At 30.4% G+C, this 13518-nt stretch overlaps 1 protein-coding gene across 1 annotated transcript; it reads left to right on the top strand.

Annotated features, from left to right (window-relative positions):
* Positions 1 to 10155: 10155 nt before the first annotated feature.
* LOC118029261 (NAC domain-containing protein 2) lies at positions 10156 to 12024 on the top strand. Its single transcript, XM_035033102.2, has 3 exons — positions 10156 to 10530; positions 10624 to 10898; positions 11324 to 12024. The coding sequence occupies exons 1-3, from the start codon at positions 10368 to 10370 to the stop codon at positions 11720 to 11722; spliced, it is 837 nt and encodes a 278-aa protein (XP_034888993.1). The 5' UTR covers positions 10156 to 10367; the 3' UTR covers positions 11723 to 12024.
* The last annotated feature ends 1494 nt before the right edge of the window (positions 12025 to 13518 follow it).

Here is a 13518-nt window from a genome sequence, read left to right as displayed (position 1 = left end):
AAATTTCTCAGTATATAATTATTAAATTAATATCATTTTCACCTTAAAAAAATTGCTATTGAAGAATTTTATCCTATTTTAAAGCTCGCTGAATATCATCTTAATTAAAACCGTTGTGCCATCTATTCTTTCCATAGAATAAAATCAAGCAAGAAAGGAAAATTAGGAGCTCGAGCGGTTATATCATGGGTGATGACATTAATAACATAGGTAAGGACATAAATTGCTAGTTTAATGAAGAAAATTCACCTAAATGAAATGTATTTTTGGACCACATAAATTGCTAGTTTAATAAAGAAAATTCACCTAAAGCCGAAAAAATGCAAGGGAAATAAGATAAGTTGGGAAGTTTTGATTATGGAAAGAAGTATTTGAGGCAAAATAAATTAAGGTTGATCATAGCTAGTTATCAAAATCTACTTAATTATTACTATAGAATCAATTAAGTTTAATGGCGGACAATTACTAGATTATAACTCAATCTTTTCATATTTATATTATTTTTATGATACTTTTAAAATTTGGAGCCCGTTTAGCTACGCATTAGTGTTCACGTCTCTTCAAAAACACACTAAGTAAACATTTGATTAAGAAAAAAAAAAGTTGCTTACTGCGCATGGGTCCCATAATAAATTGCGTGCAAAACACAAGGAGATGAAAAGGCAACAAACTGCTACTTTCTTTGCACGGCTAAGAAATTCAACCATGCTACATTGTTCACTGAACAGTGTAGCATGCCTTTACTGTTCAGGCCAGACCGAGTCCAGTCCAACGCGTAAAATGCATTGAACCGGGTCCAATCTAGTAAAGTAAAAAATATATATATTATTTTTTAATTGTGTTTTATCCACCTGATGACGTAGTATTTATAGAATTTGATCACAATTCTAATTTGTTCCTGATTATATTTTACAAGTTATGTTGTTGCGTGTTAAAGAAACTAAGAAAATTGTCAAATGTATTTTAGACGTGATAGAATTGTAGATAGTTCAATGGAATAATATAAAAATATTTTATATAAAGTATTATTTATTTCATGATGCAATGACAATATTTAAATCTACGATATTTAAATTAAAAATCATCAATAGTAATATATATTTTTTAAAATTATTTTGTAACTTCAATTTCAAAAGCATTCTTAACCAGACATACTAAACTACATTTCATTCAACCTTAATTTCAACCACAGTTTTAACCAAACATATATTTTTTCAAACCAACCTCAATTAAAAGTATTTTTTATAAAACAATTTTTTTCAAACCACAACAGCAACCGCAATACCAAATATACTTTAATCTAAGACAACTTGAATTATATATTAGAATGTAAATTTTAATCTTTCAAAAAATATTAAAATAATATATTTTTAATTAAATTATTTTAAAAAAATTAATGAGTTAAAGATTAAATTATGACCGGGTCATACATTAATCAATTAAATTAATAAATTAATTTAAATTTTTAACTTGATCAGACTTAAGTCACATAGATAAATTAACTTAGATTTTTTACGAGAAATTTTCTTTTTTTATTTTCTTAGTACAGGCTGGTCTAGGCTTAAAACACTGATTTTTTTATTAATATAAATATCCGAATTAATCTCAATTAATTTTACAAATTCTAAAATTAATAATCACCCTCCACTTATCTCTTTACGATAACACTGATTTGGTATCTACGTGTCGAGCATATCGAGTTTTAAAACAATGATTTTCACATTTCATGGTCCAGATCATCAAAATGATCCTAGCCGTCCGAGAATTGACTTTTGCTCCTAGATTCCTTAGCGATACTCGTAGGCTCGTTTTAGCCGTTGATGCCCCGAATATGTTAGTTGGTAGCTATTATAGTCATGAGCATGCGAAACTTCATCTTCCAACAAATAATACATTGCCAAACCATGAAAAATGGCAGTCTAGTCAAAAGAGGAGCCTTTTATTAGGTCACTCATTGCGCCTCGGGTAGGTCACTACTTGCCTTTTTTTGCTACACGTGCCAAACAAAGAAATCATACGCCTCGGAGACACTGACTATCAGGAAGTTGAGTGTTACAGGTCCCATGTCAATGACGAAAATATCCTCCAACAACTGCGTGTCACGACTTTATTGGTTTAAAAGCATTTGACCGTAGCTGCGACTCATTAATAGCTTTATGTAAAGTATTGTTTTCTAATATTTATATTCTATTAATTATCTATAAAGTAAAAAGTTTAGACATTTATAAGTTATTTATTAGACTTTAGGAATTTATATAAAAGTACATATATTTTATTATAAAATAAAATAGTTAATATATATATATATATTATGTTGTATTAAAAAAATATTTTACAACTAAATATATATTTTAAGCTCGATAATATTATATTCTATTTATTATTTATTGGGTAAGATAATTATTCAAAAAATATCTATTTATTTAGGTAAAATCAATATCTATTAAATTTGAATTAAGTTGATAAATTTAGCTTTATGTTTGTTTGGTATTTTGGTGGGCTTCTCATTTTCAAAAGTGTTTTAATTTTTTATAAGAAAATATTAAATTTGAATTTTTTAAATGTGTTTAAAATTTTTAATATGTTAATATTAAAAATTAAAGAATAATTTTTTTAATATATTTTTAATTTAAAAACAGAAACGTGTTCTGCTAAACACTAAAGGGGAAAAAAGGAAGATTTTACATGTAAGTTGTTGAAAAGCCATGGCACTTGACATGTGGAGGTGTAAAGTTGGTTTTATGCAATGAGGGGCCATTATGCTGGTCCCAAGGTGGAGTAGTGCTTGTTGGTGGAGGTTTGTCAAAATCCACATGAAAACTCTATTTAAATAAATAAGATAATTATTTAAAAAATATCCATTGAGGTGGTATCCATAGAATCCTAATTAAGTTATCATTTTAGTTAGTTGAAAAATAGTTTTTTTTTTTTTTTGGAAAGTGATATTTTTATTTGATACGATCATGAAAAATATTTTTCAGTGTATTTGGCTATGTTATGAAAAATAAACTGGAAAAATAATTTATTAATATTTTTTAAAAAATTATTAAAATAATAAAAAAAATAAATCTTACAAATTAAAAAGTTAAATTAGAATAAAATTGAAAAAAAATCTAATTTAATAAATTACCTCAAATAAAAAAAATAACAAATAAAATAATGAAGATCAAATCTGGTAGATAAAAATTTCAATTAAGAAAATAATAAGAGAAAAAAAAATAAGAATCATAAAAATAAGAACCAAAGTTAATATAAAAATCAAATTCTAAGAGATAGAATTGAAAAAAAAATTAAAACAAAATATATAGCAATGAAAAGTTTAGGTATCAAATTTGATACAACCAGTAAATAAAATGACATTTATATATTTTTTCAAGATTTTTCATAACTTTTGAAAAATATTTCCTATTTAAAATAAAAAAAAATACTTTTATGAAATCAAATCAAATTATTTTTTTTATTGAAAAGTATTTTTTGTTGATCAATTTTTTCTAATAGCAAATAAATACTATAAAATTTGAAAAGTAATTTTTAAAAAATCACTTTTTATAAAACAAATGGACCCTAAATTTATATATTTGTTTGGTATTTTGGTGTGCTTTTTTATTTTCAAAAACTATTTTTATTTTTTATAAGAAAATATTGAATTTATATTTTTAAATATTTCTTAAATTTTTTGATATATTAGTATTAAAAATTAAAAAATATATTTTTTAATTAAAAATACTTTTAAAAATCACATTGCTGCCACACTCGACGAATACCGTCAGTTGAAATTGATATATCCACGTAGAGAACTAACAAGTGCAGGCGTTTTGGAGTTTTTATTACGGGTTCGCATTTTATGGCACTAGACAAAATTAATGGAAAATGAGAAAAAGGGAGCGTGGAAGTAGTATGATTCGGTGGTTTCTGCACTTGCCGAGTAGCTTCCTTGATTATCCTTATCCACGTCGGCCATAGACACGTCAAAGATTCAGACACATACTGACACTGCAGAGTTGTTTCTGAATTATTTCAATTAAATTAAAAAAGAAAGGGGAAATTTTTTTATGTTTTTATACACTAAAAAAGTTGTTTTCTTACTGTATAAATTGTATAATTGTAAATTTTTTCCATTTTTTTTAATGTAGTGGTGAAAAATATGTATTTTTTTATTTTTTATTATAGAAATTACATATTTGTAATTTTTAAATTTTTTTTAGTGTTGCACTGGCAAATTTATAAAAAAATTTCACAGAAAAAAAAATATTCTTTTCTCTTTATACTTGATATATATTTATCATTTTATCCTTATTAATTCATCACCATTTTTTTCTTATTTTTTTAATATTTGTTTTTATTTTTTTATTTACACTTTTTTTGGAAAAAAAATATTTTATTTTTATTTTTTTTGTACCTTGAATATTTATCACTCTACACTTGGTTTATTTATACCTTTTTTTTTTGTTCTCATCTTTATTTTTCTATAATTTATTTTTTATTTTTTAAAAAAAATATATATTATACAAATACTAAGAAAATTATGTTTCAATATAGCAATTGCCAATATTATCTTGTTTTTTTGACTATGTTAAAAATTAACCTAAGATTTTATATATCATTATTGATGCATATAATCTTCATTATATTTTATTATATGTGAGTATTATTTTTTTTTACATTGTCTTTTTTACTTATTAACAAAAAATATATTAATAACATTTGACACATTAATTTTTTATTAAAAATATTATATAACTCAAAACACATATCAACTAACTAAGGTGAATCAGTTGATAAATGAACATCGCAGTAAAAGAATTTGTTGCTCCAAACCAAGAAGGAATTCTCATCGCAACGAGAGTTTCATCGAGGAAACAAAGTACTTGTGAATTCTGAGATACGAGAACTTTTATTATGTGAATCTATCTAGACTACAGACTACTTTTAATTATTTTGTACAAATTTATTAATGAATCTACTCAGTTCAAATTCATTGCTTGTAATTAATGTTGTAAACTCTCCTTTCCTTTTCTGTTTTTTCCCTTCCCAGCCAAAGCAAGGTTTATGTGATAAAAAAAAAAAACATAATTCCAAGCATAAATTAAACAATACCACTCCTTTTTTTAATGGATTATCTCCAATTATAATAATTATTATTTTTTAAAGTATTTTTAAAATACAAAAATTAACAGGATGTGAGTGGTCTTCAGATTTATACTAAAAATAACCTTTAAAAAATATATATAAAATAATTTATTTTTAAAATCAACGTATAAAAATTAATTCCACTCAGATTTGCTGTAAAGGTAGCGCACGTAGGTGCTTTGAATTCAATGAGAGATTAATGACTTTCTCTGGCAAGAACGTGCCTAGTGTCTGACAAGGCATGGAGAACATATATCTACCTGTCGCTATGATTTGACAATAAGGCAGCAAACTCTACTAAAGGACAATAATTAAATTAACAAGTCATGACCACCTCGAATCTCTCCCATGTTTCTCGACCACATTGGGAGGAACCGAATCCCCCTCGTTTATCCTCATGATCAACGGTTGCGATTTCATCAACTTCCATTAATGCACGTTGATGTTACCAAACACATCGAATCTTTGAACCACTTTCCCTCACTTTCCAAAAAAACCATGACTTCTTCCATCATCAAATTCAAATCAACTACACATCTCATGGGCTAATCCATTTCAACTGTTTTTATTCAAACTACATGGTTTTAATCCTCTCTTTTTTTTTTTTTTTCCTATTGTTAATCCAGCGCAGTTTGAAAAGGAAAGATTTAGCTGGGTTAATCAAAATTTTATCATATTAATATTTCTTTAGTTGGAATAATCACATTTTTGCAATGCACAACAAAAAATTGTTCAAGTGCTATTATTGTATTTTAAAGAAAGAAAGCATGAGAAAAATAATGATTGGCAATCCGGCAATCCTTAGGAATCAAAACGTAGAATAAAACTATATATAAAAAAAATCAATGAAAAAAAAAGTACAATAAACAAAGTACTAGCAAAATTAAGCAAGGATCATAAAACCTGAGAGAAAGATCATTAGAACATTATAACAAAAAAAAAAAAAAGCAAAAAAAAAAAAAAGTTTAATTCTAAAAAGAAATAAATTTTGAAGTACAAAATAAATAAATAAAGCAACTTCAAAAGAAACCTAGGCTACCTAAATAAACAAAAATATTTTTTAAAAACAAACAACTTTAAATGATGTAATCGAGAAAGAAAATGATATAAACCTGTGTAAACTTGTCAAACTCATGACAATAAGCATTGACTAAACTGGATGCATCGCATTTGAAAAGTAACTATTTTAAAACTTAGTTTGAACCATGACCGGGTTGAGCTTAAAATGAAATTAAAGGAGAATTGATCAAGTGTAAAACTGTTAAAAACCTAGATTGATACCAAGTTTCAGTTAGCTCGAGAAAAATCCTGTCAAAACCCATTGATTATTTTCCTTTGTTTTTTTTTAAATGATATCATTTTGATTTTTTTTATAAAAACAAAATAATTTTGGTTGGATTAGGTTAACTTTAGTTAACCCACTTGACCCATGATCCTATTATTGTCCCAGATTGAGTTTTGGGAAAGGCTTATAAACAATGGAAAAAACCTAGGAGACCAAATCTCAATAATTAAAATGTCAAGTGATGCAAAAATAAAAAAACCAAAAGGATAAAGAAATAGCAATTACGAGAACAAGGACCTCATTTGCAAAAAAAATATATATAAGAGGACAAACAAAAATCTTGAATTGAATGCCAAAATTGAAAAAAAAAAATCAAATTAACAAATGAATAAAAAAAAATAAAGAATACCAGTTTCAAACGAACTCAATGATGATGAATTTAAATTTTTTTAAAAATAATAAAAAATGATTGAAGCTAGCTCGATTCAACCTTTAGAATTTTGTAATGTGGATCGTGACACCAAATTATAACATAAAAGTTAGACCTGAAAAAAAAATAATGTAAAACTCATAACCAACCAAAACAATTAAGGAAAAACTTGAAAAAAACAAATAAAAAAAGAAGCAATTTAAAAAATGTAAATTTAAAAAGAATGATTTAAAAAATGTAGATTTAAAAGCAAAGAAAATTAAATTTGACAAAAAAAAAAATATAAATCATAAGGGATGAAATTGAAACACAATTCAATCTAGAAAAAGGACAATAACAACTAAAAATAATAATAAAAATATTAATGGATGAAATTCAAAGACAAATCAATTTAATAAAGAATTCAAGATTAAATACATTACAATAAAAAAAATAAAGACCAAATTTAATATAGAAACCAAGTGCAAATGGATGGAATTGAATAACAAATTGATAAATGATTTAAGACCAGATACACTATAATTAAAAAAAATAATGACCAAATCTGATACAAAAATAAATTATAAATGGATGAAATTAAAAAAAAAAAACTCAATAAACAATTGAGCTAAATATATTGCAATTAAAAGAATGAGGACCTTTTTTAACTTAATAGACAAATAACCAGACCTTTTTGTTTTTTTTTCAATGGGCAGCGTGATTTTCTAGGAGGACAGAGGGTAGGAGAGAAAAAACCCAGTCAGAACTCCTATGTGGGCCGCCTCGACACACAGGCCTTATCACTATGCTTGAGGTGGCGAGACACATCGAACACCAGCCCAGAAAGTGATGTTCAATTCTGTTTTGGAGCTGCACACTCCACCTGAAGGGCGAAGGCGACACCCACTTACTAGTGCATGCTAAGCAAGCACCAACCATTTCTGAATATAAATAGTAATTTGTATACATCTAAATTTCCAATTATTTCTGACTCCACCTGAAATTTACAATAAGACAATATGAAAACACCCCTACATGCAACCTTAATTTTTTTTGAAAACCCAAGTGTAATTCTGTATTTGCACTATTTTAATAGAAAGAAAAAGATGAAGAAGCCCTCAACACATACATATTTTTTTCTTTCCAAGGGCACAACTGTAACTCCAATGATTAATATTTTTTTGAAAAGATAAAGGGAACCGCTAACCCAAATGTTAAAATTATGTTATGAAAGGCAAATTAGTATTTGTACTGTACAAAAAAAATGAATAAACCATTTTGTCCTTAATTATTTTTTCAATACTAAATATATCATATAAAAAAAATAATTCTACCCTCAACGACATACCTAACAAGCTTTTTTTTTTTTTTTTACAATAATAATTCTATTTTATACTTTTAAAATTCATAATAATTTATTTCTTGATTAACAGTAAAAAACCGTTAGCTTTTAGTTTTTTTTCTGCAACACCCAAATAAAACTTGCGAATCAGAATTTTCACCGTGCGGTGCGTGGCCATATACTGCTGAAGGTTAATTATGTTTTTACTCCATAGTCAAACAAAAAAATGCAAAAGGAAAATGACTAAAGTACCCTTTTATATAATACAATGAAGGCAGACGCAGCCCTCTCATCACCTGTCACTCTCTCTCTCCTGCATTCAGAAATCCGATTTCTCAATTTTCTGTTTTACTGTCTTGCGTTGATTCCCTCTCCCGGAGGAACTAAGTAACCGTGGTCCCCCTCGCTCGCCTGTAACTCAGCAACACAGGTTTCAAATTTTTTTCCCGATCAAAACCCCCAATTTAATTTTTAGGGTTACCGTTATTTAGCAATGGGTTATTTTTATTTCTCGATCTGGATGGGTTTTCTTCGTCTATGCAAGGAGGTAAGTTAGTCTGTGCTGAAGAAGTTGTTCTAGCAGTTGTAGAAGAGCTTGCCATGCCCTGAAGGGAGAGAACAGCAGACTTCACGCGGAGGATGCACAGCCTTGCTGTTAATGGTTATGTGCATGATTAATTTCAAACCTAATTGCACAGTTGTAGAAGATCTTGTGAGGTTATGTTGTCAACTTACAATTTCATATAATTCTTTATTCTAGTGGTGTCCTTATTAGTGCAACATAACTTGTAGTACGTCATTAGCAATGCTCATTGTTTTGGTGGGATTGGTCGGGCCATTACAGAGTTCAGTTGGGATGTCTGGTATGCTGGCCTTCAAATCATGGCTTCCAAGGTAAAATCAAACCTCTTCATCTCTCATTATATAGGAATTTGCTTTTGTCCAGTTTCAATGGTGAGATAATATTAATTTACTTGAAATCACACTTTCACTTCTTCTTTTTTTGCCTATTGAACTACTGCAATCGTTACTGCCTCCTGGGGTATGAAGAAAGCTGCATTCGTCTAAATTTCAGGATTGCATTTGATCTTGTGGAGTTTACTGAAGCTGATGAGAATTTGAATTTTGATAGAAATGATTGGAGAGATGCTGAAACTGAATAAAATGAGACAGTGCAAGCTGTTCTTTGTGTTTGATTATTGTGCTAAAGAGGGAATGCAGTGTTTAAATTTTGGACGTGTTTTAGGTTGAATTTTGCATGTGTTTGGTTGAATAAAAGGGAGTGTTTTTGCTTGAATTTGGACGAGAAGTTTGGTGATGATTTCTAGTTAAAGACTTGTTTAATGGCCTTTTTGTAATTTGAGATTTAGGGGCTTTTTAGGTATTAAATCTAATATAACTTTTTTCTGATTTTTTTTTACCGCTAACATATTTTAATATAATTTATGAAAATACGATGTAGAATATAAATCAAGATTATTTTTGTAATCCATCACTGACCTTTTGTTTTCTGTGCTTAACAAGTATTTTTTAATTTTTTTTTTCAGTTTAAATAAATTTTAATATCATTTTAAATCATATTAAAAATAATTTTTTAAAAAATATTATTATAATACATTTTTTTTTAATTCATCACAATTTTACATGCGACCTCTCTTTCTCTCTCCGCCAGGTCACAATGCCGATTGCACGTGGCTCTTCCTGACGTGTACACTTTATCCACCGTTAACTGTCGGCTCCGTATCCAAGAAAACACCAAAAGGCAAGAAACTTATAACAAACCCTGCCGACCCCACACGCCGATCCCAAGGAATAATATCTTATTTTTTTTCATTTTTGTTTTCGCTCGAACCGTCTGAGTAATCTCTACAGTACCCTGACACCACAGTCCAAAACAAGTATCGTAAGCAGTGACAAAATCACCTCCCTATGTGAGGCGTTGACACGCACGCTTACCCACTTCATTACATGCCACGTTTCACTCAATATCGGTGAAGTAAAGGGAAAAAACATGACCACCCACCTGTATTCTAGAAACAATCCCTGCTTAGTCTCCCTCATTTTCCCCTATAAATCCATGCCCTTCCCTTGCGTTCTAAGTTTCAGGCGCCGTCACTGTGTTAGACCCACGGAAAAGAGAAGAAGGGAGAGGCCAGAAAGAATAGGAAGGGAAGTCGGGGTAGAAAGGTCAGCAACAAAAAATGACAGCGGCGACACTAGAGTTGCCACCAGGTTTCAGGTTCCATCCAACGGACGAGGAGCTCGTGCTGCACTATCTCTGCCGTAAATGCACATCGCAGCCCATTGCTGTTCCTATTATTGCTGAAGTTGATCTCTACAAGTTCGACCCATGGGATCTCCCTGGTAACGATCGAGCTCTTCTTGTTTTAATCCTGCTCTTTCACTGGTTGATTACAAGTTTTCATCCTTGTTGTTCTTTGTTATGTCAAATTACAGGTATGGCCTTGTACGGAGAAAAGGAGTGGTACTTTTTTACGCCGAGGGACAGGAAGTACCCTAACGGATCGAGACCGAATCGTGCTGCCGGGAGGGGCTACTGGAAAGCCACGGGAGCCGACAAGCCGATCGGGCAGCCAAAGACAGCTGGGATCAAGAAAGCTTTGGTGTTTTACGCAGGAAAAGCTCCCAAGGGAGAGAAAACCAACTGGATTATGCACGAGTATCGCCTAGCCGAGGTGGATCGCTCCGTTCGCAAGAAGAACAGCTTAAGGGTATACTCGTCACCCCAACCATCGATAGGGATAGTTTCGACATTTACATGCATGAGATGGTTCCAAAGATGGACGTCGAGGTTGAAATGACAGCTTTGGCCTTTCCATGACGATACTTGGATTTGCCAATCATCAACCTAATTAATCACATATTTTTTGCAAAAAATTAACGTGGTCTTAAATTTGGTGGCCCTCTGATGCTGCTTGCCTTAAATTTATTTTTATTTTTTTTAATGAGGTTAGCCGTGACTGTTGCTGTCACACCAGCTAAGTTGAAGCCATCATTTTAGTTCTTTAATTCCAGTAAGGGAAAATATTCGTCCTTATCTCTTCGTTGGATAAGACTGGATTTAATTTCATTTTGTGTGCTCTGATTCTGATTCTGATGATCATTTGGCTAAACCAACGGTCCTGATTGTTTGCAGCTGGACGATTGGGTACTCTGTCGCATACACAACAAGAAAGGCACAATAGAGAAGCAAGGACAGCATCTCAGCGTCAGGAAAGCGAATTCGACGGAGATTTCCGAGGAGGATGAGAAGAAGTCGGTGGTTATGCTGCCGCCGCCACCAGCTCCGTCCTCGGCGACAGGAACGATGAATGATTACGTGTATTTCGACACGTCAGATTCTGTGCCGAGGCTGCACACAGATTCGAGCTGCTCGGAGCATGTGGTGTCGCCAGAATTCACGTGTGAGGTGCAGAGTAATCCTTATAATTACTTGGATTCCACCATGGATATTCCGTTCGCGTCCCAATTTCAGGGGAATCATCAGATGTCGCCGCTTCAGGACATGTTCATGTATCTGCAGAAGCCGTTTTGAAGGTCATAGTTATGGGAGTTGACTGTGTTGGAGGGCGCAATCGCACGGTAACACGAGACTGAAAGTCTATGAGTGTGCGCGTGCGAGAGCGCACGTAGATAAGAATTAACACGAGACACTGATCAGACGATCGGTGATGAATGTGGATTTTGTGGGGGTGTAGTCCAGTAGCCGCCGCTACTCTGTACAGATGTGGTAGATTCAGGGAACGACCCTGTTGAGGGTATAATTGGATTTATAGTTTGTAACAGCAGGCTTTCCTGTGGTGGAATCTTATAAAAGTTATTATTAATCTGCAAGTATATCATGTCCAATACTCCAATCTGTGTTTTTAATTAGTCGATTCCTTCCTCAGTTTTTGTTTTTGGAAGAAAGCCTTCTTCATCTCTTTAATAATTAGCTCTTGCGTGAAGAACTTTAGCCTTTGCGTTCGTGCACCGGTTCCAAAACCGTTGAAAAAACCGTGCGTGTGTAAATGAAAGATGGATAATTGTTGTTGACGATGATTTCACTTAAACCATTGAATATCAATGTTGGAAAAACAATCAAGGTCTCATCTCTCTCTCTCTCTCTCTCTCTATCACCAAGTCAAGAAACTAGCTGTCGGCACATTGTTAGTTCAATTCAGGACTTCTCGCCCCATGATAAAAGCGTGGAATCTGAGTGCTCCCACATCGGCACATGGGCGGCTAGGAGAGTTTTTTTTTATGTATAAAAGTTAGCTTGCACGCATCGAATTATCGATTTAGATATTTATATCCAGAAAAAAATTATGTTTTGGGATATATGTGGCTATTGATATTTGTGAGTGGAGGGAGTCCAAGAGTATATATCACAAGATAATTTATATTAAAAAAAATTATTTTCTTCCCTGAACACAGAAGTTTTATAGTGTTTTTCATTTTATAATTTTTTTCCATGAGAGAATTCGAGAAATTAGCGAGGATATGATTATTTGATTTCTTTTATATTCGCTTGAGATTCATTAATCTAATTAGTTATTAAATTAACTATTAGGTACTTTCAAAAAAAAAAAAAAAAGTTATCGGAACTCAAGGGTGATTATGACAAGGCATTTTATTACAACGAAGTGTCAACGATGTGATAAAGCGATGGAGAATCTGGGGATAGCTTCGACGATAAAAGGATTGAATGGTCGTCTCATGGGACAATTGTTACTTATTTTACATTATAATAGCTCATAGTATTTAAATTAAATCACAATCACTTTTTTAAAATATTTTTTATTTAAAAATATATTAAAATAATATTTTTATTTATTTTTAATATTAGAACATCAAAACAATAAAAAACACTAATAATAATAATAATTTAAAATAATTTTTTTTTTAAAATTTGATGAAAAATCAGTTCAACTCCGACCCCAAACAGGGCTTAAGACACCATATTAATTTCAAAATGTTAATACCATCTTGAATATTACTCATATTCAAAAGTTCAGGAACAAGTAAAACCCATTTTTTCCTGTATGAAATGACTTGTCGGATCCTAAAATTATATCAATTTAAACATGTAAATATACTTTTCATGAAAACTTAGTAACTTAATGTTTAATATTATGATGCAATTTATTTTTTAAAAGTATTTTTTAATTGAAAATATATTAAAATGATATTGTTTTATATCGGCATATTAAAAATATTTAAAACTATTTATAAAAATATCAATTTAATATATATTTTTTTAAAATAATTTGAAAAGCATTTTCAAAGACTTGGCTAAATGATTATAAGTTTTTTGCATTTGTAAAATGATTACGATGTCCTCTTTAAAAT

This window comes from Populus alba, chromosome 5, assembly GCF_005239225.2.
Source record: "Populus alba chromosome 5, ASM523922v2, whole genome shotgun sequence".
Classification (NCBI taxonomy): Eukaryota; Viridiplantae; Streptophyta; class Magnoliopsida; order Malpighiales; family Salicaceae; genus Populus; species Populus alba.
The sequence above is the reverse complement of the archived record's forward strand: the minus strand, read 5'-3'. Positions and strand labels throughout refer to the sequence as shown.